The 25,707-nt window shown below is 39.0% G+C and overlaps 1 protein-coding gene across 16 annotated transcripts in view; it reads right to left on the bottom strand.

Moving 5' to 3' along the window:
* The window catches only part of GPATCH2L (G-patch domain containing 2 like), a 50,717-nt gene that overhangs the window by 16,272 nt on the left and 8,738 nt on the right, over positions 1–25,707 (bottom strand). For 2 of the 16 annotated variants that reach the window (XM_057730906.1, XM_057730907.1), the window contains exons 3-8: positions 16,976–17,040; positions 12,416–12,592; positions 10,782–10,861; positions 7,962–8,029; positions 6,920–7,070; positions 4,943–5,028 (exon numbers count right to left, since the gene is read on the bottom strand). In XM_057730906.1, the coding sequence (XP_057586889.1) occupies positions 4,943–5,028; positions 6,920–7,070; positions 7,962–8,029; positions 10,782–10,861; positions 12,416–12,592; positions 16,976–17,040 (627 nt within the window). Of the gene's footprint in view, positions 1–4,942; positions 5,029–6,919; positions 7,071–7,961; positions 8,030–9,458; positions 9,494–10,781; positions 10,862–12,415; positions 12,637–16,975; positions 17,041–25,707 lie in introns of those variants that run through there. The other 14 variants (XM_057730916.1, XM_057730917.1, XM_057730915.1 and 11 more) reach the window with 14 other exon arrangements.

Below are 25,707 nucleotides of genomic sequence, written 5' to 3'. Positions count from 1 at the left end.
TAAAGAGGCGAGCAAGCGCTACTGTGCATCACAGCAGCCCCAACAGACAGAGGACTCATAAAGGGTTCTTTCCCCCAAGCCCCGAGGTAAAACCTGAGGCTGTTTACTGTGGCTCCAAAGGTCAAAATTAATAGCATGAATTGAGTCTTCTTTTTGCTCTTTGAAACTCCTTGTCAAGTGGCACAGCCAGCTGGACACACAACTCTGATATGCAGATCATAACGTTTGTGAACAGATAAAATGAATTACAATGAGTGCAGCCTATCACATTTCAACTCTCTAACGGGCAGGAAGGTCTCTCTCTTTTTCACCCAAGCTCTGTCCAAATGCCTCCTCTTACAGTCCACTTGAGGTCATTTTAAGCACCTCAAGAAGCTGTACTACTTCTCATTAGCAAACGACTCTGGAAGCCAATTCAGGGTTTGCAAAACTGCAATTATCCTAAGAACAGGGTAGGGTAGTAACTATATAACAAAAATAATAATTTTAGCTACCAGTGTGCTAAATATTCAAATCCATTATTTCATTTTGATCCTCACTAGCCCCCAAAATATTGATATTTTCATTTTCAAGGTGAGGAAATTGAGGTATGGGGATGTTGTCTTTCACCCAGTTAAAGCCAAGACTCTTACCTGAGTCTGCCTCACACTAATATGAGATTAAGAACTTAAAGAAGGAATAAATGGAAATGGTGATATATTACCAAGTCACCACCCAAAATAGAGGAAAGGTCAGGAAAGTTGGAGAAAACTCAAAACTGCCGGAAGACACTCAAAAACTATAACTGGTGACTTGTGCATCATACAAAGAGATGTAGCAATTGATAAGTTCCAGTTACGGTTTTCTTAGACAATAATGTTTTTTTGTTTTTTCGTTTTTAAAAAAAAAAAGCTATCCTTCACAATCAATAAATCTCTCATTTTGGGAAAAGCTGCCTACAGCACTAGTTCCTTATTACTATTCCATGACTGTGTCCTTGACAGCAATACCTTCGCTTCGACCAGAACACCAATCACACCATCTGCTGTTTGAGCAGCAGCAATTCTTAACACCTGTACCAAGTCTCACTACTTTAATAGCAACAGCCCAATACCAGCAACCAAAACAACCAAACCAAAACAGCAAGTTTACGAATTTCATCCATGTTCCTTGCCCGCTATCCAACTAGCCACACACCCATCCACCAACTCCGCCCATTTGTTAACCACTATATGCTGGGCACTGTGCTAGACCCTACTGCTCTCCTCCTCACCTGCAGCAGTTCTCCAAAGCTAAGAGAAGCCCAGGGTTCTACCTGCCATACAGAACTGTGCTCACAACACCAAAGCACAGAGCTCATGCCAATTATGAAATGGGATTTCCTGTTAAGCGAATTACAAAGCACCCATCATAAAACCATATGCATTTAGGGCAATAGTTCCCAATCCTGGCTGCATATTAGAGACACCTGGGAGCTTCAAAATACTGCCAATGCCTGGGCCTCATCCCAGGCCAATTAAATCCGAATCTTGGGAAGTGGGGGCCCAGCATGGATACATTTTTTAAAGCTTCTCAAGTGATTGAAAAGTACAGCCAGGGTTGAAAAGCACCAAACTTACGTATTTCTAGAGTGGTATTTCTGAAAACCTCTTAGCCCACAAATCAATTAGGTGGTACAAAGACCACAAAGACTCGCCCTCATTACACCTGCCATGTGGGCTGTATTAAAATGACATATCGATCAAATGTTCTCTTAAAATCATGGTCCCATTATTTCTTTGTTTATAGCAATGAAATTCTAAACAAGAGAGTACCTTGAGGTCACTCATCGCCCCCCAGCGGTCCCCAGGCCTCACTCAGGGAAGCAGAGCCACGTGAGGCTCGCAGCGAGGAGGTGGTTGAGGAGCCCTCCCTCTCACGCAGCTGAGGGTTTAGGGGAGTGGAACTGGCCATGTCCAGGCAGGAAGCAGCCTCAGTTCAGTAACCGGACAGGAGGAAACCTTCACCGTTCAGGCATGATTATCAAACTCTTTGTGCTCTTACAGGAGAGTAATTATAGGCATGTGAAAAAAGGGAAGCACTCCCCGAGGAACTCTTCCTCACATGCTTCCCAAGAGGCAGCAGGGCCATTAAAAATTCCATGATGAAGAGGAAAAACAGCCTGGGAACAGCCAGGAGGCAATACAGCAAATTAATACACCAGCCCTCCTCGGGGAAAGCTGTGATAAAACAGGAAACACTTCTCTCTTCGCAAAATAAAATTATACCGCTAATGATAACATAGTCACCACACACACACACACAAATCATTCTAATGATGGGTGTGAAATTCCCAATGCTGCCCAGATGCTTTGAAAGAAATCTTTTCTTACTACAAATAAAATGGAACAAGAAAAAGATAAAATTTCCATTCAAAACAGTTTTTTATACGGTCATTCACCTGCCTCTTCCCTACCACTCTTTAACATTCCTTTCTAGGTGCCAGGCTTTCTTAAATGGTCCCCTCTTTGCAAAGCCCACCATTCACTGGTGAATCCGATCTCATCAGTCAGCCACACTGGAGCTAGACTGCTCCTTCTCTACTGACCCCTTACTGGGCAGGGACCCTGCTACTAAGAAAAACAGGGAGCCCCGAGGGCTAAGTGAGACCATCATCCACATTTCCTAAAACCTACAGAGGTCACTTGTGCTATTTCCCACATATCAGGGGTTGCCAAACTACTGATCGTGTACCCTATCAGTAACACATCTGAACACTCCTTATATATGTAATACATACAATACACACAAAACAAAATATGTGCTTCTAGAATACTGTGTGTACAACTTAAAACAAACACATTTTAAGGATAAGATAAATAAATGTATTTATTTTAAATACATATAAAAATTTAAAAATTTTCTTCCCTCTATCCCAAAGAACCTTCATGTTTGCAACCTACTTTGTATCCACTGACCCAGGAATGATGTCAGGCAGGACAAGGATGAGCTATAATTGTCCACATTCTCTCATCTTGCTTTCAGCAATGGTCTGAAGCAATAAGCAATATTTCCCTAGAGCTGAGTGCACCAGAAACACAGCCTAGGCTTCCTTATGTTTCCAAGTCCAGCCACAAGCACTGCTGGTAAAAGAACGAAGAGAATGATGTGGATAATGAGATACCCAAAGAAAAAAGCAGTTCACACCCACTCCAACCAGGATGAGGTCTTAAAGGCAACAGGAAACCTGATAAAAGCATGGATGCCAATCTCAGCACAGCACAGTTCCAGGTATGAAAGGTAAAAGAGGAGGGCAAATAATCCACTGTCAGCATCTGACATGACATGGTGTTATTCATATAGTCTTCCCAAAGAGCGCACACCGCCATTATTTTATTTGGTGTTAAGACAAACAGCTGGAGGAATGCTTTCCTATGGACTGAAATCTCATCTTCCAAGACAGCCTGAGCACCACCACCTCTAAGAAAAGCTCCCTGAGCCTGAGTTAGGAGCCGCTCCTCTGGGTTGCTATCACTCTGGTGCACACCTTTACACACTTGTCACTACAAACTGTAGTTGTCCATTTCCACACCGGACCTTCCCATGAGAATGTAAGCTCCTTAAGGGCAGTACCTAAACAAAGTGCCTGGCATATAGTAAGGAGTCAGCAAATGAGGAATGAATGAATGATGACTAAACAGCATGCAAGTGAAGAAAAGGCCTTACAGTGGTTTACTAATATCCCCTAATTTTCCAAGTTCTTAGTTAACATCATGTGTGATAGTCTCTCTCTTCAAAAGACTTCCCCTACTGAAATACTACTTTTCCAGCAGAAGGCTAGCAGTAGGTTACAGTGCAGAGTTTATTATTATAGCACACAGCAAAAGTTCTAACCATATCCATGAGAGAACAATTTCTTTGTGCTGCCTGCACCCCAAATCTACGAACATATCCATTTAAGAATGTGTTAGGAAGAAAAACAGAAAAAAAAAATCATCGGAACCTTGGAAAAAAATTCTTTGTGCCACTAGAAATAATAAAAGTTCTATGGTTTAGCCTATTAGCTGCTCCTTGTGCACAATAACCTGCTAGGGCATGCCATCATTAACACCATCTTTACTCTGTATGTCACCCAACTTAAGAGAATTTATATTCAGAGGCACTGGTTTCATTCTGCTATGCGGGTACAGGATTCATTCTGACATATATGCTGAATGCCCAGTAAGTGCCAGGCACTGTGTTAGGTGCTGGGGACACATCAGGGAACAAGACAAGGTCCCGGGACTTTGAAGCTTATATTCTTATGAGAAACAGCGGGAAAAGTAGGAAGAAAAAAAAAAAATCAATAAACAAAGTCATTCCAGACTGTGCTTAAAGCTCTCAAGGAAAGGAGATAATGAGTGGCGAGTGTTGCAGGGGGCCCCTTTAGACAGGGTGGTCTGAGAGGTCCTCCCTGAGGAGGGGCCTGAGCTGAGAAGGAGCCAGTCACGGGAAGAGCTCTAAGATGGCAGTCCAGGCAAAGGGAACACGTGTGAAGGTTCAGCAGCAAGAAAGGGCTGTAAGTTTTTTGAAGAACAAAATGGAGCTCCCTGGCGCAGCCAGATCTTTGCCCCAGTGAGGAGGACGAGTCTATGAAAGGAGGCTGGACGTGAAGGCAGGAGTCAGATCATGCAGGGTTTTGCAGGTCATGGAAAGGGCCATTACGAATGTTCTTTGAGGATGCAGCTTTTAGCAGAAGAAATACAGAATATGAGCCAGAACTTAGGTCAAAGCTGAGATTTAAATCACATTCTAGCCATGTGACCACAGGAAAGTTACTTCAACTCATTCTGGCTCAGTTTCTGCATCTATAAAACAACTACTGACCTCAAATAGCTGTTGAAAGATCAAATTGGATAGTATACACTAACATACTTTAATTTGAAAAGTGTTATAAAAAGGAAAATAGTATCATCTAGAAAAAAAGTCACTAGAAGACAATTACCTGGCAGAGCAGTGCGCTGGTGAACATCTTCGGTGAGAAGCATCAGCAAGAACATCCAGGGAGTAAAGGGGAGAAAGAGGATTAAACTGTAGGAATAAATGAGGTTATTTCAGTATGGCTTATATGAAACACGCCTGATCCTAAAGGGCTACCTGCTACTTGCGTGCTTTTCCCCTTTGACTGCTCAACTCTCTTGCCATACCACAGAAACCATTCAATACAGTTGTGCACATTCAACAGTGTGCCCAAGAATGTAGCATAACTGATCTAGCACTCCTTAAGAACAGACTATTCCTTGGTAAGCAATAATTTTTCAAAAACAATAATTACTTAAATGGCAGAAGATAGTACTTTCTAACTGATATGAAGGGAACTTCTGCCTACTGCTAATCAGCCCTTATTCCCTGGAATACTAGCATGAAATTACCTTTCCACTTCCTTATCTTGGCAGATGTTTCCAGTGAATAACTGGTTAGCACATGCCAGCAGCAGTGTAGTGGAGACAAAACTAGATTAAGGATTAGAACACCCAACGTTTAGTTCCAGCCTGCCACTGAGTTGCCACATATTAAAAACTACAAAATCTCTTTGACCTTTACTATCCTCATCTGTAAAGTCGATGTATCACTATCTGTCTTACTTATTTTATGGGATTATTGTGAGGGCTACCGAAAATATTACTTTTGGTTTAGAAAGTAATTTCAGTTTCTCATCTGTAAAATGTCCATTCACCTCAAAAGAGGGTTGTAAGGATCAACTAGGACACTATAATCAAAGTACCCCAACTTTATGTTGGCTACCTTTCTTTGGATTTTTCCCACAATAAATACTCCTCCCCCCAAATTTCAGAAGTAAATATATATCAGTACTAGAAGAACACTGAATGGTAACTTCAACAGAACTAAAAATGTATACAAACAAAGCAACTGTTCTGTCATAGAGGTTCCAGTTCTAATGCTGTATGACTCTGGGCAAAGAGCTTAAACCTCATCTGTAAATAACACACCTCATATCTGTAAATAAAAGACCTGGACAGGTGATCATCACAGGTCTCTTCGCCTTTAGATTCTCTGATGCAAACACAATTATAGCGTTTCCCAAACTGCAGTCTCTCACATCCCACTTTAATGACATTTTCTTTATCTGCCCACCACCTGCTCTACTATAATATTTTTCTTCATATCAATTATTTTTACTCAGCCTTGTCCTTACTATATTTCTAAGAAATAAGTTTCATAGAATGATTACTTTTTTTAATGTAAATTATTGTAACTTTAAGTAAAAACTGTGTATCCATATGCCATCTTAAATCACATCATAAATACACACCAGTTCAGTCTACCACTATTTTAGTTCATCTTGAAATAGTAACTTCAAGATGAAGGTTCCAAATCTAAAATATGTGTCAATTTAACAAGCCAATAAGCAGTCAAAAAAAAAAAAAGCCACAAAACCATGCAGCAATGGAAAGCCTGAGAATTTTTACCTATCAGTCTTCATCTATTTTACAACTAATCATGAAGATAAAGCAATCTCTCTCCCAACAAAACTCAAAAGCGTCAAATGTTAAAGGAACATATTGAGAGCAACTGTCAGTAATTTTAAAATTATGACCCCTATAAAGGCCTAGATATGCCAAGGGCCCTCTTAGGGATAACTAGGAAAAAGGGTAAGAGGCTCTAAGGCCTCGACCCCACTTCACCTGAAGCAGCTCTACCTCCCACTGCTTCATATGTTTAAGATTCAACATTGTACTTCTCAGCACAGGATGCTGATGCATTCTAATTTTTTACTACAAAGTCCAAAACTAGAATAAAAACTGGATTCCTATGAAATATGTGTTACAAGTAATAAACTGAAGGTCACAGTTGAACCTAAAAAGGGGAATTAGCTATACTTCTTATCAGTGACTACTAGATATTCTTGGAAAACAGTCCTCCAAGAAAATCAAAATAACACAAAGAACAGGAACCTTACCTCATGTGCACAAGCAGAAATGTGAGGAAAATCAGAAGCCAATGCTTTATTCTTTCTAAAGAAAAGGAAATCAAATGATAAAATAAAGATGACAAAGAAAAGCAATCTTACCTGATTTCGTTCTCTTTTCCCAGCTGATGGTAACCAGAAACTAAAGAGAGGGAGAGAATAAGAGGAAAGAAAACAATAAAAGAAGTGGTAGGAACATTATTAGAGAGAAGATAAAAAGATGTTAGGTTAATGAAGTGAAGACAAAGAAATGAGAAAAAAATGGAATTGGAGGAGAAAGGAGAGAGATATTAAATGTGTATGAACTTTTTTGCAGAAAATAACTCTTCAAAGAAAAAGCCTTTTAATGGAATGCAGAAGACTGGACACTAAAAAAAAGCTCGACACGATGGTATGACAACAATGCACTCTCAGTTGTGCGGTGAGAACAGGATCCCCAATTCAACAAGGGCATAAACCACATCTTGCCTATTTTATAGATTAAAACTTCAACCAGGCTGGATGGGTATAGGATCATAACTGGATACTGACCATGACATGTACTAGAGACACCAAGAGCCAGTCATGTCAGAGGTCAAGGCTGCCACAAGAAAGGGTGGCACGATTTTCCTATACCTACACACAGGTTTTTCAGTGGCATTTATCACAGTAGTTAGAACGAAAAGGCATTTCTCTCTCTAGAGATCTAAAAATGGGAAGAGCGTGTAGGAGAATATAGAGGCAATCACCCATTTTGAACAAAAAAATTTTAAGAGACAGGAAAATTAACTTAAAAATCCTTACTGGAGGCTACTTTTATAATGCAGCACCTACAGACATAAAAAGCAAAGAAAATTTAAACTAGTCTAGAAAGGAAAAAAAATCACTCTCATGAGTTTAGGGTGTTAGCCATTTTAACTGTTACAAAGCACCAATCTTTAACATCTTCTTTTTCAGCTCTACAATTGGATTTTTAGGTTCCTTCATAAAACGTTCCTCTGCTGCCTCCTCCAAGGAACAGGCTAGGATAGCCAGTAAATACATAAGCACTTACTCTTTCTGCCGAGGGTCACTAATGAGGTGGCCTATCCTCTCGGTACCCAAATTACTTATGCTGGACTCCTGAAAAGGCAAAGAAGATAAGAGTGTCATCTAAGCACAGAAACAAATATGTAAGCTTGATCTGTCATCAAGCTCATGCTTTCACATAATTATACCAGCAACCCCAAAGCACAAGTCAGATGTCAATCTTTAAATCCAACAGCAACTATCTTTTCGTGGGACTCTATTGTTATAAATATTGTATGTTATTCTAGACTTATTTTTCTCTAGTGCTCAAAAAAAAGTCATTATAAACATTTTTTATTACATATAGTATTTTAATATAGTGAGAAATACTTCTTGGAGTTATTAAAGTACATCAAAATAGAAACACTTTTTAAAAAATCCAACAGCAGCCAATTTTTAACAGGCCAGCACGCCAAGATCCCTAGAGTCATACAATTATAGCCTCAAGAGCCTTCATAATGGGACATTTACTGAGTCCTCACTGGTAACACTAAGTATCTACTGACTAAATGTACACAAGTCAAAGGACTTTTGTAACTTTATAAAAATTGTCACCCTGTATTTGTCTGTTAAACATCATCTCCTAAAGTAAAAACAGACGTTTGTATAAATTGGTTCTTAAATTTGTGGTTCTCAAGATTGTAATATGAAATCATACCCGTAATACCACAAGCAACTCAAACTAATCATCTCAAAAAAAACTGGAAAATGGCAGAAGGCACTCACCCTTCATTTAACTTGAGTACATTTACAGTGAATATTTATCACAGAAACTGGGGAAGCATACCAACAGTGCGTGAGCAAGAGTTATGCACATATGAGGACATGTTAAGTCATGGGCATGAATGTCAAAAATGTCTAGCCTGTCACTCAAACAGATTTGTTTCTAGGCAAACATTATTATCTATATTCATCTATGTGTGTAGATTAGCCTAAATATCAGTTTAGAAAACCGGCTATAGAAAAATTAATTTGAGATGAGATTTCAGGTGGGAGTGGAGCGAAATGAAAAGGCTTCACACATTGAATTCTTCATATCCTTCACTCTTTACACCTATGCCTCCTGGTCACAGACACAGCCATGGTAATGGGGCCGAGGGAAAAGATGGGTGAAAAATGAGCTGTTTGTTACAGCAGAAAAATTATTAACTTAAAGTGCAGTAATGTTTAAATTTACAGTTTATTACTGTGTAAATTACAAGCAGTACTTTGCGTAATTAGCAGCTCGCTGGCAGGGAGCTGTGAATGAAACTCATTATTTATGATTACAATTTAGAAAAAGAGAAGAGAGATGGGGGAGGGAGAAGAAGGGGGGCAGAACAGTGACCTCTGGTAGGAATGACAAATATCCCTTTAAGGGGATGAAGATGAATTAGACAAGTACATATCATCCTATTCATCTGCAATCATTAAAGACACATCCAAGAGGCCCTACTTTCCTGCCAGGCAAGCCAAAGGGAGCTTCCAGGATGAAATGATTTACCTCCGCAGAAGTGGAAGCCTCTTATTTTACAGGACCTGAAACAAAGTAAGGTAGGTGGCAGGGAGAACACCCTCTGTCAAGCCTAACCAATAAAGAGAAAAACTCAAACCACCGCTCTGATCCCCACTCCCAAACTCCTGCCTCCCTCCACCCCGTGTAGTCCTACTCTGCTAGCTGTCCTGTCAAGAATAAGGTCCCAGAATAGCAAACACAGCATTTTATCACCTGTAAAATGAGTCATCCGAAAGAAGAGGTATCATTCTTCCAATAAGCAAATGACTAATTAGAGATTTGACATCAAATTTAAAAATAAGAAGATGAATCCATCTGAAAATAAACAGCCTCATTTTTTCCACAGAAAACAGTTCCCTGATTCATCTACAAAACAGTAGCTCTCTGAGGGCAGGCAGACTGTGGCTCTGACCACTACATACCTGGCTGGGCACAGAGCCTGCCACACATAGGCACTCAGATGCTTACTGAGTGAACAAACACATTAATGCTCTAAAATGCCTCTCCCATCCGTATTCTTTGTCCACCACAATCTTCTCTGACTGGGTATGAACTCCAGTCTTACCCTATTTTCAATCTCAAAGCCAGAGTAAAACATAGTAAAACAATTACTTAAATTTAAATTTAAAAAGACAAAAGAGAAGTAGACTTGGGTTCAATTCTCTGTATTTTGCTACTTCTATCTGGGTAACATCAGACACTCCTTAACATCTTTGAACCCGTTTTCCTCATCCTCTAAAGAGAATATCACCTTTTTCACAAGATTTTTGGGAGGATTAAATGAACTGAGTGCCTAGCACAGTCCCTGGCAAAGGCAGAACTGAGTAAATGGTAGATATTCCTCCCTCATGGCCAAGGAGGGGCTTTTTGAAATTTGATAATGGTTTTTTTCCCCAGATTTTTTCTTTTTTAATGAATTCTAGAATAAAAGACCAAAGTTAGAACAAAAGAAGCACTCCTGAAGTCAAGAGGAGTCTTAAAGACGCCAAAAGTATTTCAACTTATATAATAATAATATAAGATTAATCAAAAGAGTAGAAGAGACAGAGATCAGGCCTGTAGATTTACAGACAGCAGACACTGTCATAACAGTGTTCGCTTTGTCAGAACTTCTGTATGAATTAAGCTTCATCTTTTATGTGTGTATCCATTCATGTCCTACATAATGTTCACTCTTGTGAACTTGCAAAATACACCTGGCTTAATTAACCCCAGGGAGTTCTGCAGTACCTTTGATTATCAATAGTGTACGCAAATCTCATAGGGAATATTATCTTCCCAATGAGCCTAGGAAACAATGAGAGCTATCACCTTCCCAACAAGCCTTCTTCGCCCCTTTCTGAGGCATCGAGCTGCAGCTCCAGGCAGACGATTAAAGCGAGCATGGTACCCTAAATAAAAAAGAAGAAAGACCTCAGTAACAGAATGCAGAAGACTCATTAGCAACAATACGCTTCTAGTACACCAAAGGCCTTCCTCCCCAAGATCTTACTAGACTGACCCTTAAACTAGTATTACTAGGCTATTTGCCAAGGATTTACTATTCCCATGTCTTTGTCACCAGTAGTATGATCTTAGGCATGACATTTACCTCTGACCTAGGCATGCATCCTCACCTATAAAAGGGGAATAATCACTTGCTCAATCCTCTTTTGCAGGACTCTTTTGAAGACTCAATGAAATAGCACATGCAAGGTACGTTATAAACTGAAAACACTACACAAATATATGGTATCATCAATAATTTCTAATTACAAATTAAATCTTAGCTATCATCTCCAAAATATCCTAATTCATGAAATAGGTAAAAATAGCACTATGGTATAATCCCATTTTTCTAACTGCTATATGTGTTCTGCACATAGAAGAGACAACTGGAAGAATCCACACCAAAATGACTCTAGGTGTGGGATTATAGGCCATTTAAAGTTTCTCCTTCCTTGTCTTGCTTATTTGTATGTACTTTATGTGGTCCATAAAGAACTTTTAGAAATGGTCACTGAAATGTTTAAGAAAGTTATTAAAGTAGCAAACGATGTCAAGCATCATTACCAAGAACCAAGTGCTTTGAGGAGGCCTTTCAATCATCCAAATTCATCATAAAGAAATGCTACAGAATAGGAATTTACAGCTCTACTGTAATTCTGATCACCAACAGATGCTCAAAGTATACTTGGTAACCGATTAACTGGCTGATTGCTGATTACTGGGAAGCCTCACATCATAAATTTATAGAGCTAAAAGAAACCTCTGAAACAGTTTTGTTCAATGTCACGATATCCTAAGTGATGATCCTGATTTCCCAAGGGAATGAAGTGACTCTGCCTCAGTCACAGAGTTAGGGACATAGTTCCAGCGAGTATTACCAGAGAGTATTACCACATTTCCTTCCCCTAGGCTCTTTCTATTCCACTTTGCGACATCATAATTGATAGAAAAGTAAAAGGAAAGCATATGTATTTGTGTTATACTCCACAGTAATAGAACTATTAAAATAAAATTTTAAAAAAATATTTTTAAATCATCCATTTAAAAAATGTCATCATACCTTGTAGGTGAATGCTGTTACTGAAATCAGTTCTCTTCCAAGATTCACTACTTCAGGCCTCCACTGAGCACTCAGTAGCCCACCAGTTTCACAGCAGGATAAGCAGCAGTGACACGCTGCTAGGCTTCTTAAATCCAGCACAAATGGCAATAGCAAGCTGAAGGAACACCCTGCTAATATGCATTCCAAGAGCCTCCATGGATTGATTTAGGTAAGAATGGAGAGAGCCTCAAGCTTTGAGACTCACCCTTGAATCTTCTAGAAAAATTCCTGGACTAGTTCTAAAATTCAGATGCTTAAAGCATGCTTACAGGCATGAGGATGCTTGCCATGGGGTGATTCTCTTTAGAGAGAACCATAAAAGTGTGAAGTATGTTTTGGTCTCCTCAGAACTCACCTCTCTGAGCTGGCCGAGAAGGTAAAAGGAACGTGGAATCTGAAAGTTTATCCAGTGCAGAATCCCTCCTCTCTGCTTCAGAGCAGTGCTCAGGAGCCCACTTGGGCAGAAGATGAGGCACAGTGAAGCCGGGCACACATTCCCCTTCGTAGAACCAGTCACTCTGCTCGTCGTCCCCTGAAGGAGAGAGACCCCGTCACGAGCTGGAACTTCAACATGCTCTACAAGAAGCCAAATGGCACGATGACCTTTCAGAGCTATCGGTCTGATTATACTTTTTTAAAAAGTCAAAGTACAAAAAAATTGCTTTGATACTTCTTCTTGAGTCACATGATGATGAAAACTGGGACATCAAACTAGTTGTGCATAAATGTCCTACTGTGGTACACTGGACTGCTTTTGACAGTAAAAACTAATAAAGCTACCATTTACTAAGCCCTTACCACCTACCAGACTCTATGCTAAAGATCTGTAAATGTGTTATCTCTTCCAAACCTTACACTTACTCCAGCTTATCAATTAGGCAACTAAAGCCCAGAGAAGTCATGTTAGTAAATGATAAAGCCATGGTTCCAACCCAAAGCCTGACTAACTCCAAAGCTTGTAACAAAAAAATAAACTGCCTCCCATGTACCATTCCAAGTGGTATAAACGAACTTGGAGGTTCAAAGCCCATAAATGTTTCTCAATTCAAAACTAGCTATTCCTGAAGAATTTCTTGTTATATTTGTATTTCTCACAACAGGTGAATAAAGAAAGTATACCCATACCTTGCTTCTTTCTTGATACCTCATTAATGGGACACAAAACCATCCTGACAGTAGCGATCCAAGCTACCAGGAAAAAACTAACCACAAAGACAATATAATCCCCCAAGGCTTGTCAAGAAGTTATACCATTTGCCCAAGGCCATACTCTTGATTATTGACAAAGTCAAGACTAGACCCATATGGCCAGACCTTGGTTCAAACTTCTTTCTACTGCCTACAATGATAGCATCTCAATTTCCCAAAGAGCTTATTCCTGCCCACAAAGAGTAAGATGGATAACTTTATGTCTGCTACCCCACACCCCTTTTAAAACGGCAAGGATGAAGGAAATTATTACTAGAACATCTAAACAGTTCATAATGCATTCATTCTCTAATGGGTACTGGATCTCAGAGAAGCTGCTCAGGCCATGCTAATCACATGAAGTATCAGATTCATGGACCACTAACACCCAGGAGAATAATAACTCTCAAATCACTGCAGAGATCTCTAAAAGGGGGAAAAGGCCACTAAAGAAGCTGCTCCAAGTGTTCCCTTATAAAAACATACCATCAACAGCTGTTTTTCTAAAACAGTGGTTCTCAACCTTTAGCATGCATCAGAAGGACTGGGAAGGGTTATTAAACACAGACTGCTGGGCCCTATCCCCAAGGTTTCTAATTTTGGCCTAGATAGGAACAAAAATGTGCATTTCTAACAAGTTCACTAGTGATGCTAAGCTGGTCTGGAGACCACATTTTGAGAACCACTTCTCTAAAACCATCTCACCAAACCAGGTATAAGGATGAATTAAAGATAGTTATCAGAATTAACAATGATTAGTTTCACTGCAAGTCAATATATTAATTCCTTCCTATTCATAAGCAATATATTTAGCTAGATCATATTTTCTGATGACAAATGGCAGACTATAAGGGAATTTTTTTTTGGTTCTCCAGCATTCACTCAAGATTTCTGATAATACAAAAAGGGACTCACTCAACTGGAAGGAACCTTGTGAGATCATCTAGACCAGTAGTCTTCAACCTAGATTCACTAGGATGCCTGATGCAGGAGCTCCTCAAAAGAGTGCTGCCAGAGAATAAGGAAGAGGCGCAGCGGATCAGACTCCGGACCTCCTGCTCCTCTAGGATCTTGCTTTAACTAAAATAACTTTAGTTGTTTTATAATTTGAGGTTCTATGCATAATTCTGTTTGAGGGAGAAAAAGGAGAATTTTCTCCTTATCTGGCTTCCCCAATAATTATTCAAGAGCTTACTATATGCCAGGCAATGTGTTACCTATTGTGGTAGCACATAATAATAAAAAAACTCCTTCCTTTGAAAAAGCTTCAATGGAAAAGGCATGCAACTATCAACAATAATGTAATACGGTAAGTGATAAAAAAGCAGTAAGTACAGGGAAAGAAGGGTCGAGGGTTCCACGAGATGATGCTTACACTAAGTGTATCAGTCAGAATCCCTTTAGGAAACACTTGTACATTTAAATGAGGTATGTGCGACTTTAGTGAAGTGATTATTTACAAAGGTCCAGACAGTGTTAAGAGAAGTCAAAAGGGATGTTGAAGCATCCTGCAGCCAGCAGAGCAGGGAGTCTTTACCACTCCTAAACCTGAAGAAGGGGAGAGAATGGTTACCAGAGTACAGAGAACTGTGGTTATAGGAGAAGGGCCCAAGCTGGAATGGCAGCCTTCAACAGAGGAACACAACCACTGCCAACCAGCAGTCCCACAGAAAGGGAGCCAGGGATAACTCTAAGCGGACACTGCATCATTGTTTCCAACTCTTCACTACTTCCCCATAATAAAACAATATATCCACACTCTTCTCCCTTTGCCCTGGGATGCCACAGAGCCTTCCCCTTGAGGCAGAGCACACGTCCTCATTCTACAGACATGGTGCTTAAGTCATGTGATGTGCTTTAGGTAGCAGAACGTTAGCAGACGTGATTCAAGCAAAAGCTTTAAATAGTCATGCATGGTCTGGCTTGGTCACTTGGCATTCATGTCCTCTGCCATGAGACGTCCATGCCACATAGAGCCACTGCTCTTTTAGCCTAGGTCCCAGAATAAGAAAAAAATCAGTAGATACAAACCTAATTTGAAGCCTGGAGACAGGCTGAGCCCAGGCAAGATCAGCTGAACCACAGCCAACCCCCAGCCCCATAACAAAAAATGAATGTAGTAAACCACCGAAATCTGGGGGCTGTTAAACAGTATTATCACAATAAAAACTTGACTAATACACCCAACCTCATTCACCTCCCTCCCTCCACACTTCTGCTGTTGCCTCCTATCATCCAAACCAAACAAGAAATTGAGAGCAAGAAAACCCACAGTCCATAAACATGTTCCAGAGGAGCAAAATGAGAACTGTCTCGGAGGATGACCAGCCATTCAAGGAAAGGTGAAGATGAGATTTCAGGCAGAGAGACCAACATAAACAAAGACATAGAAGTAGAAAGTACCACAGCTTTGTGCTGAGAACTCTATAGGTATCTAAATATCACCAAAATGTGTGAAGTTGAGGCAGAGACAAAGAGGAAAGCTGGGGCTATAAAACATTCTACAACCTTCCACAATATACCAAGGATTCCTTATCAGTGGAAGGCTTTCCAAAGGCCCAAAACTTAATCAGTTGTAACAGGTCCACACTTTCTTACACCTCTGTATACACATCATAACTTTTAAAAGATGCATTATGATATTGTAAAAGCAAAGAAGAAAAGCAAATATTAGTTACGAAAGTGTGCTCCACTTCATTCATGAAAATACAACCAGACTTTCCTGGTATGAGATAAGAGAATCAAGACCCTAGCTAGAGCCCACCGGGGAGTATACACACACAGCTTCTGATGACACCTGGCTCCCTCAGAATCAGAAAGGAATAGAAATGTGCTCACAACAGCCTCCATTATAGTAGGAAGCTCAACAACTCCATCTATGCCCACAGCTCTGAGGCATGGGTAGATACCTCCCCACAGTCTCTCTCCAGAATTAGGACTTGGAACCAAAGTCTCACTGCCCCAGGATCCCTTCAAGTTATTAAGGAGCCTATCTGGATCAATCTAGACATGCAGCCACTGTGTCTCTGTCCTTCAGTCACTTAACCATTGGAAAAAAAATCACTGGATTTCAGAAGCGACTTTAGAGAACTACAAACCCCTTATTTAGATTAAGAAAACTACAGTCCAAAGGAGTTACAAGAAATTCTTATTAGTACACAATTAGTGTGGCACTAAGCAAGTGTACAGGACAAGATCAAATTACTGTTTAAATAGTAAAAATAAAAACCTGATAATTAACATACACCAGTCTTATTCACAGTGCTACTAAACTTCAGAAAGAATTTCTATAATACATTCACCTAGAACACTATGGGCACTTATAAATAAGGTTAAAAAAATTAATTTTCTATATGTGAAAATAATGTCTTGACATCCAGTAATACATATGGTTATTTTTTGGTTTTAATAAAAAGCAACTTCCCAAAGTTCCATCCTTGACACTTTAAGCCCCCTGGATCAACCATTCTCAGTCTGAACTACCTGCATAAAAATCATCACAGGTGCTTATGGAAAATGCAGATTCCAGAGGTCAACTCTAGACCAATCTGATTTCCAGGAGCTCAGGAACTTGCACTTTTAATAGTTCCCCACATGGCTTTTATGCCCTAAAGTTTGAAAACCGCTTCCACAGACAACAATCATATTTTCAATGAGGCACTCCTAGAACCATTAGAATCTTCCCAGAAACAATGAACCAATGTCCCAAAGCTGGAATCAAGATTACCTTGCCGTCCTTCATCATTGGTAAAGAGCCCTGTGTCACTGCTGCTACACACACTGCTGGTTTCACTGAAAAAAAGAGTAAAACAAGAGAATGCATCAACCCCAGTAAAAACCAAAGCACTGTCCATTCGGCTTCTAGTTTTCAAATCAAAAGATCCCAAGTTTCCTTAATTTCACTCTAGCTCATTAGTCAATCAGAAATGTAAATTTCATAGCTAAAGTCACAAAGGTAAGTTTATTTTCCCCCAAACAAAAGAAATATAAGAAGAGGAGAATTGTAAAACTTTTACTTATATTTTAAAGTACTCTTAAAAGATCTCCAGTCACTGTTAGTTTAGCATTAGAAAGTTATTAAGGCTCATAGACGTAATCTCAACCTGCTTTGGTTTATTAAACAACACAAATTTACCAACCAATTTTATTTTTAAATACTATCAACTATTGGTTTCAAATGAAGCCATGCAACTTTAAGACATCCAGCACTTTTCAAGTTTTTCCATTTATAAAAAGCAAACAAAAATCCATGAACAGAAGAAAAAAAAAACCAGTACGACAAAAGTTACTTTTTTTAAACTAATGTCTCTCTTGATATTAAGTGGATACAGCAAAATTCATTTTCAAAAAAGGTTAAAAATAAAAATATAAAAACAAACTCCATTCGAACTCATTGAAATAAAGCTCTTGCCCCATAGAATTCTGTCCAAGTCAGCTAAATTCTGAGCTACTTTCAACAACTGATTCTGCCTCTTCTGATGCTGCCTTTCTCCCACCTAATCATCAAATTTGATTTACCTGGTTCAAGAAAAATTTCTCTGTTCTTTACAATATTAGCAGTTTCCTTGACTGGGATGCTTCCTTCAAAGCTAATCAATTTTGTTCATGTGCTCTAGAAGACGGAAGAAGCATTCTCACCATGCTACGTAAGTAGGCTTGGCAAAAACTCGGTCTACATTTCTGGATCAAAAATCTGAAAATATTTTGTATTTTGCAACATTTCCAAATATCTTGCCAGCACTAAATCCTAAAACTGCCAGGTAAATTAAGTAGCAATGTTTCCTCACTTAAGCTTGTCTCTGCGTTACAGATCCAAGAAATTCATTACAGCAAAAGCCAATAAAATATATAAAATAAAACATACCTGATTTATTTAAAGGTTCTTTCATTTTTTTTCCTCGGTACTTATAAGTGGGAATATTCTCAGGTGTCATTATAAGAAATGTCTCACAAAACTATACCACTAGGTTCTGATGGATTTAGACTCTTCAAAGAGCTCTACAGTTAAATCCAGGCACTGCATCCTCACCGGGTACTGCATTCTTCCTACTTCTGAGTCCAAGGAACTGTGCCTGCTGAACTTTATGGTGTTGTTTTTATGTTTTTAGCAAATTCCTAACAATATTAGTGGTCTAACTCTTAACTCCACTGAGTCTTACTACACATTCTCTCATATCAACTACTTTATTACTCTCATCTTGCCTCGAAGGTAAAGCATATTTTATATTCTTTAGCTCCTCTTGATATTAAGGAGGGCTTAAAAAACACATCAGGCTATAAGACAGGCATTCTATTCCATCACTGTGTTACGTGCTTTCTTGGTTAGCATATCAGTAATTGAGAAGCAGGGGTCAGCAAACAACAATCAACCATTTTTGTATAGCCTATGAGCTAAGGATGGTTTTTATAGTTTTAAATCACGGGTGGCAATCAAAAGAAGAATACTTTGTGACATACGGACATGAGAGGAAATGCACATTTCACTGTCCATAAATAAAGATTTATTGGAACACAGCCAGGCTCACTCACTGACCTATCGATTCTGACATCCGTCACACTACAACTGCAGAGCTGAGGAGCTGCAACAGAGAATGAATCACCCACAAAGCCCCAAAATATTTACTACCTGGCTTTTTACTGAGGAAGGTTACTGATCTACGTGTGTTACAAGTTCTACTCTGCAAAATCTATGGGCCCCTCTATTTGAATATTTCCAATTAAGAAATTAAAACCATTGCTTTACTACAAAGTCTATGGAGTCTTCTCCCCACTCATTTCCAGCCACCTGTAAGCACTACAAGATACAGTGGTTTCTTTAATCCTTTTTGTGCATGGATTCCATTCTCTCCTCATATTCTAAATAAAGGGGGTAAGCTCAAAGAACTCTGCTGGATCAAGAAAGGTATTGGTAACCTAAAACCTTCCTGTTCCTGTACATTTTCTATTTCTGTCAACAGTATTTAAGGAGACTCACTGTTCTTTAAAGAGCTTGGACTAAACATGTAAGTTTCCTATATATAGTTAATTAGAGTAATGGCAATGATGTCATAGAAATATCATCAGGATTTTAAGGCTGTGCTCAAAGGAGATACGTATCTTCTTCACTGAGGAAATAATTTATGCCTTACAGAACACTTATTACATAAAAGTATCATCATTCCACCAATATCTGGAAATGACTATTTCATCTGATAGCATCTGCTAATTCTATTTATTCCCTCAGAAGAACCTGCATTGTGGAAATCTAATTATATGTAAGAAACTGTTAGCATAATTTACTGAGGAGGAAATAAATGGGAACTTCATGGCATATTTGCACATAAACACTATGATACAGCATGCAAAAATATAGTGCTAGCTATGAAGTAGAAGCAAATATTTCTCCTTACAATTTACAAGCCAAAGCTATCCAGTCCAGTGGCCTTCATTCACTTCTGACTCAGAGATTATGATTTTTAAAAAAAAAATCAGATTCATAGGATTTTAATGATTCAGTCAACTATAAAATGTTAATACAGCCAATTAAACAGAATGTTTAATACTCTGTTAAAAATAAGCTCCTATCTTTCAATAAAAACAATTTTCTTTGAGTACCTTTGTAGAGCATAAGGTCAAAAAGTCAAAAGATGTCAGGCTACTACACATTTTTCCTATTCCAAAAACCTTCAAATTTGTTTATAACTTTTTTTGCTATGAGCATTTTTACTAGGCAAGGGAAAAAACTCTGTTCCTCATTTTTATAAGAAAAAAAAAAACATGACTCTACCTTTAGTGTCCATTCCACTATGGTCTTCTGAAACTTAGTCAGGAAGACAGAAACTCAGCCTTTATTAATCTTCAGAAAAAGCAACAAAACAAAGCCCACAAAGATAGCAGGTAATGAAATCTTGTCTTTTCCTAAAATGACAGCAACTCCTAGAGGCATCCACGGCTCCTGTCTTTGCCTCGGGAGCTGTTCTGTACTCCCTGTTCTCACATGATTCTAACCTATAAATAGTTTGCATATAAAAGTCTTCATAGAATATTTCTAAAATATTTTTGAGTAGAAATGTATTAACCCTACAAATAATTTATACATCATTTAAAAATATTCAACTCTAAACTGCGGCAATAAAAAGTCTCTAACAGGAAAATGAGGAGGAAGGATTTCCCCCACTATTTCCCCTAAATTTTCACTCATTCACTTAGTAGGCATTTATTAAGTTTTACTATATACCAGACCTTGCTATAGCCAGCACTAAAACTAACAAAGAAGCATGTCAACCACAATTTAAATGCACATATTTTTATAAAAAACAGTCTAGACTATGGGAGAAGAGTATGAAAACATAGATGAATGCTTTCCAATGAAGAAAATTCTCCAAATAAGGGGTGGTGCAAGCCTAGAATTTAACCTTATAATACTGAGAAAATCACCCCATTTTAGAAACCAGAAAACGTCTCAAAAAATATTCCTATGTGAGTAAAAACAGTAATAATACATCACACTTCTCTATAATGGTTTTCACTAAAAAAATGTTTCCACAATTCAGTAGCATAGCCACCATTTAAAATAACACAAACAAAATTAAAGCCTAGATCTTGGACTACCAATTCACTGTATTACCTAACTATTATAATATTGTTAGAAAGGCAACTGAACCACATCCAACAGAAATAACGTAAATGTAAAGAAAGTCAACCTAACCAGTAGTTCCAGAGGCTTTCCTTTCCCAACATTTTATTATGAAGACTTTCAAGCATACAAAAAAGTTGAAAGAAGTTACCACTCACACTATATCACCTAGATATTGCAATTAACATTTTGCTTTTTTTTTGTTTCGTCACACATCCATCCCATCTAATTTCACCTGAGCACCTTTGTAATTCAAGGCACTCTGGACAGACCAGATGACTGTGCATGACATCCATTTTCAGAGGGGTAGATTATCATAGGAATCAAGCCTAATAAAACACGATTGATACCTCTCGTCCATTTAAATAATTTCAGGGCAAAGAGGTAGGTAAACATTGTAAACTTTGGAACAAATTTTTTTTTATATACTTCCCATGTTCTTCTAGTGAATTTTTTTTTTAAGATTTCTATTATTATTTGTTTATTTATATATTTATTGGCTGTGTTTGGTCTTCTTTGCTGCACACAGGCTTTCTCTAGTTGCAGAGAGCGGGGGCTACTCTTCATTGTGGTGCGCAGGCTTCTCAGTGCAGTGGCTTCTCTTGCTGTGGAGCACAGGCTCTAGGGGTATGGGCTTCAGTAGTTGTGGTACGTGGCCTCAGTAGCTGTGGCTCGCAGGCTCTAAAGTGCAGGCTCAATAGTTGTGGGACACGGGCTGAGTTGCTCCACAGCATGTGGGACCTTCCCAGCCCAGGGATCGAACCCATGTCTCCTGCATTGGCAGGCAGATTCTTAACCACTGTGCCACCAGGGAAGTCCCAGGTACAAATTTTTCAATGCTTTCATCTGAACTGTTCTTCTTTACAAGTTCTGAAAATGAATTGCCTGCCCTTTTCAGGAGCAATTAAAGGGTATTGTTTTCAAATTAGTAAAAACTCTCCATTTTTAAATCACAGTTTTTTTATTCTATAGGAGAGATCAACGTTCTGGTCTGAGTTCTCTAATTTGAAACTCATGCTTGTTGGTAAAAGCAGAGTCAATGAGGTAGAAACCCAATCTCAGTACCAGAAACGTCTAGAGCAGTGGTTCTCTACTAGAGGCAATTTTGTCCCCCTTCTCCTATCCTCCTGCCCCACCCCAGCCCTTGGGGTCTTTTGGCAATACCCGGAAAAATTTTAGTTTGTCAGGACTCAGAGGGGGAAGAGGGAGCTGGTATTCTATTGGCATCTTGTGAGTCGAGGACAGGGTTGCTGCTAAACATCCTACAATGCACAGGATAACCCTCACAACAGAGAATTACCTGGCCCCAAACTGTCAGTAGTGTCAAAGGTGAGAATCCCCATCTAGAGTGATGAACAGAGTGGAGGGATGAAGGGGGCAGGACATCATGGTTCAAGGAAACCACTTCAGAGAAGAGGAGCCTGTGTACTTCTGCTGGACGGGGCCAACCTTTGGGGCAGAGGTCAACATCCCATAGAAGCAACAATGTCATTCTGTTGCCAGAGCTGGGCCAGGGCCTCAAATAGTCTGAGGCCTGCAGATCCCCCCATGAGCACGTAGCTGGACCTTCAAGCAAACTGGTAGAACTGAAACTACTCAAGAGTTGTACAGATCACCCTTCCCTGCCTTGCTCAGGGAGAAAGAATACCCTATAGCCATGGAAGAGAGAGATTTGGGCTGGGAAAGAAGGAAGTATCTTACTCACCTCAATGTCCCCAATGCCTAGCAGAGCACCTGGCACACAACAGGCATTCGGTAAATGTAACATAAATGGAATGAACTCATTCAGATCAGCTCTGTTGCCTCCCCTTGTCTGGCCTTTGTGTCACGTCACCGCACCTCTAATCCTACTTCCACGCAAGTAAAATGTGGATGGACTGTTCTGAGGATGTGATGATACAAGGCATGTGAACCCGCTCTGTGGACTCTAGAGCTATTATACAAAGGATGAACGATTCAAAAACTACTTCTAGGGTGATAATTCTTGTATGTTCCCAAATATTATTATTTTAGAGGCTAACAGTAGTAATTTCCTCACTGGTATTCTTATTAAAATAGTCATCTAAATTCTATAGGACTTACAATTATACCTCAATATAAAAAAATTCTATGGGACTCAAATCTTTTTTCACTTTGAATGGAAAATTAATATATGGCCTATGAAACCTGGTATTTTTCCTGTACTGGGTTTCACCCAAGATGGGGAGACACTGTACTGAGCAGATACCTAAACAAGTGTCTCAAGAATGGGTCTGGTACTTGAATTATTAGGAAAACCATTAACATAGAAGGCTACTACTACTTACTGACAGCAGTAATATTACTTACTGAGTTCTACTATAGGCCTGAAAAAGTACTAAGTGCTTTTATATTCATTATTTCATTTCTTTTACAAACTCTATGAGGTAACTATGTCAACCTCATATTACAGATGAAGGAATAAGGCTTAAAGAGATTAAGCAACTTGTCCAACACTGCATAGCAAATAAGCATCAGAACCAGGGAGGTATATCTCCACAGCCCATGTGCTCATTGAATAGCCACTAAAATATAGGTGGTGCAGATAGATTCACCTCATTTACTAAAAGTCAATCTCATGTTTATTCATAAGATACTTATGAATTTCAGCACTTCTCATTGTCATTCTTCTGAAAACGCGAACAGACTAATTGAACTAGGGAAAGAGTACTCCTTTGATTCTGCTACTGAAAACATTCAGACACAACTGAAATTCTACCCGTGCCTTGACTACTATTGTTTATCAGCTAAAAAGGCATGATATGTGTTGAACATCAAGAAAACGAATTACAAACTCACTTTGGAAAGAAGCTCTCTCCCTTAATGCCATATCTTAAGTTAAAAAAAATAAACATTCATCTTCACTATACTTACTTAAAATATGACAAAATATATTCTCAGGGATCTATACCTTGCTTGCCTTTATAGTTCCTGAATACCCTTCCTCTGTAATCAAAGTAAAAACATTCTTTTAGTAAGTTCTGGGGAAATAATTAGTCTGAGAATACTATTCCTGAATTTAGCTTCACACTAAGTTAGGAAAAAATTCACAAGCCCAGTAGCCACCTGTGATAACCAGACTCCCAGATGACTCCCAATGATCCCAGCCTCCTGGTATTTTACATTCAGGTTGGCCTGTGTAACCAGTAGCATAGGCAGACGTAACAGTATGTCACTTCTGAGACTAGCTTATAGAAGACTAGGGTTCCATCTTGGGTACTTGAGTGAAAGCTCGCTCTCTCCCTCTCTCTTTCTCTCTCTCCCCCGTCTCCTCTCAGACCATTTGCTCTAGGGGAAGCCAACTATCATGTTTTAAGGATGCTAACAGCCCTGTAGAGGGGCCCACTTGGAAAGGAACTGAGACTCAGGATCCAGCAACCTATAAGAAAATGAGATCTATCAACAGCCCTGTGAGTGAGCTTGGAAGTGGATTCCTCAGCCCCAACCAACAGTTTGACTGCAAAAGTATGAGAGACTCTGAACCAGAACCACACAGCACTGCTCCCAGATTCCTGACTTCAGGAACTGCAAGGCTATAAATGTTTTATCAAGCTACTAAGTTTTAGGGCAACTTTTTATACAGAAACAGATAGTATAACATCTTTATAAATTCTTTTTTGAAAATAATTCCCTCCTTTCTAGCCCTAATGAGAAGCTTCTAACTTCAATAAGTTAAATCTCTGAATTCCCACAATTGAGAGGGGAAAAACACAGCTTGTCCTCTGACCTGAGAGCTTGCTAAGTCTTTCACATTTCTAACCACAGAAGACTATAAACTTAGAACTGAATAAAAGCAGTTTATACCTGTCACTATTACAGTAAGGAGGTACAGAATCAGTTTATCATCTACAATCAAAAGTCGGTATCAGTAACTTTACCACCTGGGTTTCTCACCCATTTAAGATGATTAAATAAGAGGTGTCTTTTATATCTAATTTCAAAAGAAATAACAAGGACAGAGTTAATGTCTTACATTATCATGCTTAAAAAAAGGGGGGTTTTCATTTTATATTTTTATTAAATAATAATACATTTAACAAAAAGTTGTAATTGTCTTAGAATTTACAAAAACAGAAAGGTCACTCCTAGACCTATCACCCAAAACATCTCCACTCATTTTTTTCCTTTTTTCTGGATTGAGGTGGTACATTTGTAACCATATGTAATCAGATTTCTGATTCTGAAAGTAAACATGACTGAGGGACAAGTTTTTCAGAGAAATATCTCACACCAACTGCAAAATTATTCCCATAGTAAGTTATGAGAATGTATAACGGAGTTTGTTTTTTGGTTTCACTCAGATGGCCCCACAAAAGAAGGCAGTAACCTCTCTGGTTTCACAGGTTCATTAGCTTGGCCACTGCAATCAGGTATACTTTGCGGAGATAATGATTTTCGTCAGGACTCTGCTACTGGGCTGTGGGCTGAGCCTTAGAGAAATCCACCCATCCTTTTAAGACTTACCTTTTCTTAGAGCTAACAGATTTATCCTCAGTTAGATGAAATATCTTTTCAGGGTAAATTTTTAAAGAGCACATATTTTGAGACTTGAATATCTGAGAATGTCTTTCTAGTGCCTTCCCATCTTAGGTATACATAAAATTCGGGGGGCAGGAGGAGGAGAGCAACCTTTTCCCCTTCAAAATTCTACAGGCAAGTCTACAGCTCCTCACATTTAGTACTACAGGGATGAATGCCAACCTTATTTTCATTCCTTTAAAGATTTTTCTTTATAACTGCTCCACTCCCACCACCAAGGCAGAATGCAAAAATATTGCCAGGATATGTCTAGATAGAGATCCTTTTCATTAGTTTTCCCTTTTAAT

This window comes from Hippopotamus amphibius, chromosome 4 (assembly GCF_030028045.1).
Source record: "Hippopotamus amphibius kiboko isolate mHipAmp2 chromosome 4, mHipAmp2.hap2, whole genome shotgun sequence".
NCBI classification, from domain to species: domain Eukaryota; kingdom Metazoa; phylum Chordata; class Mammalia; order Artiodactyla; family Hippopotamidae; genus Hippopotamus; species Hippopotamus amphibius.
Note: the sequence above shows the minus strand (reverse complement) of the source record. Positions and strands in the feature narration are given on the sequence as shown.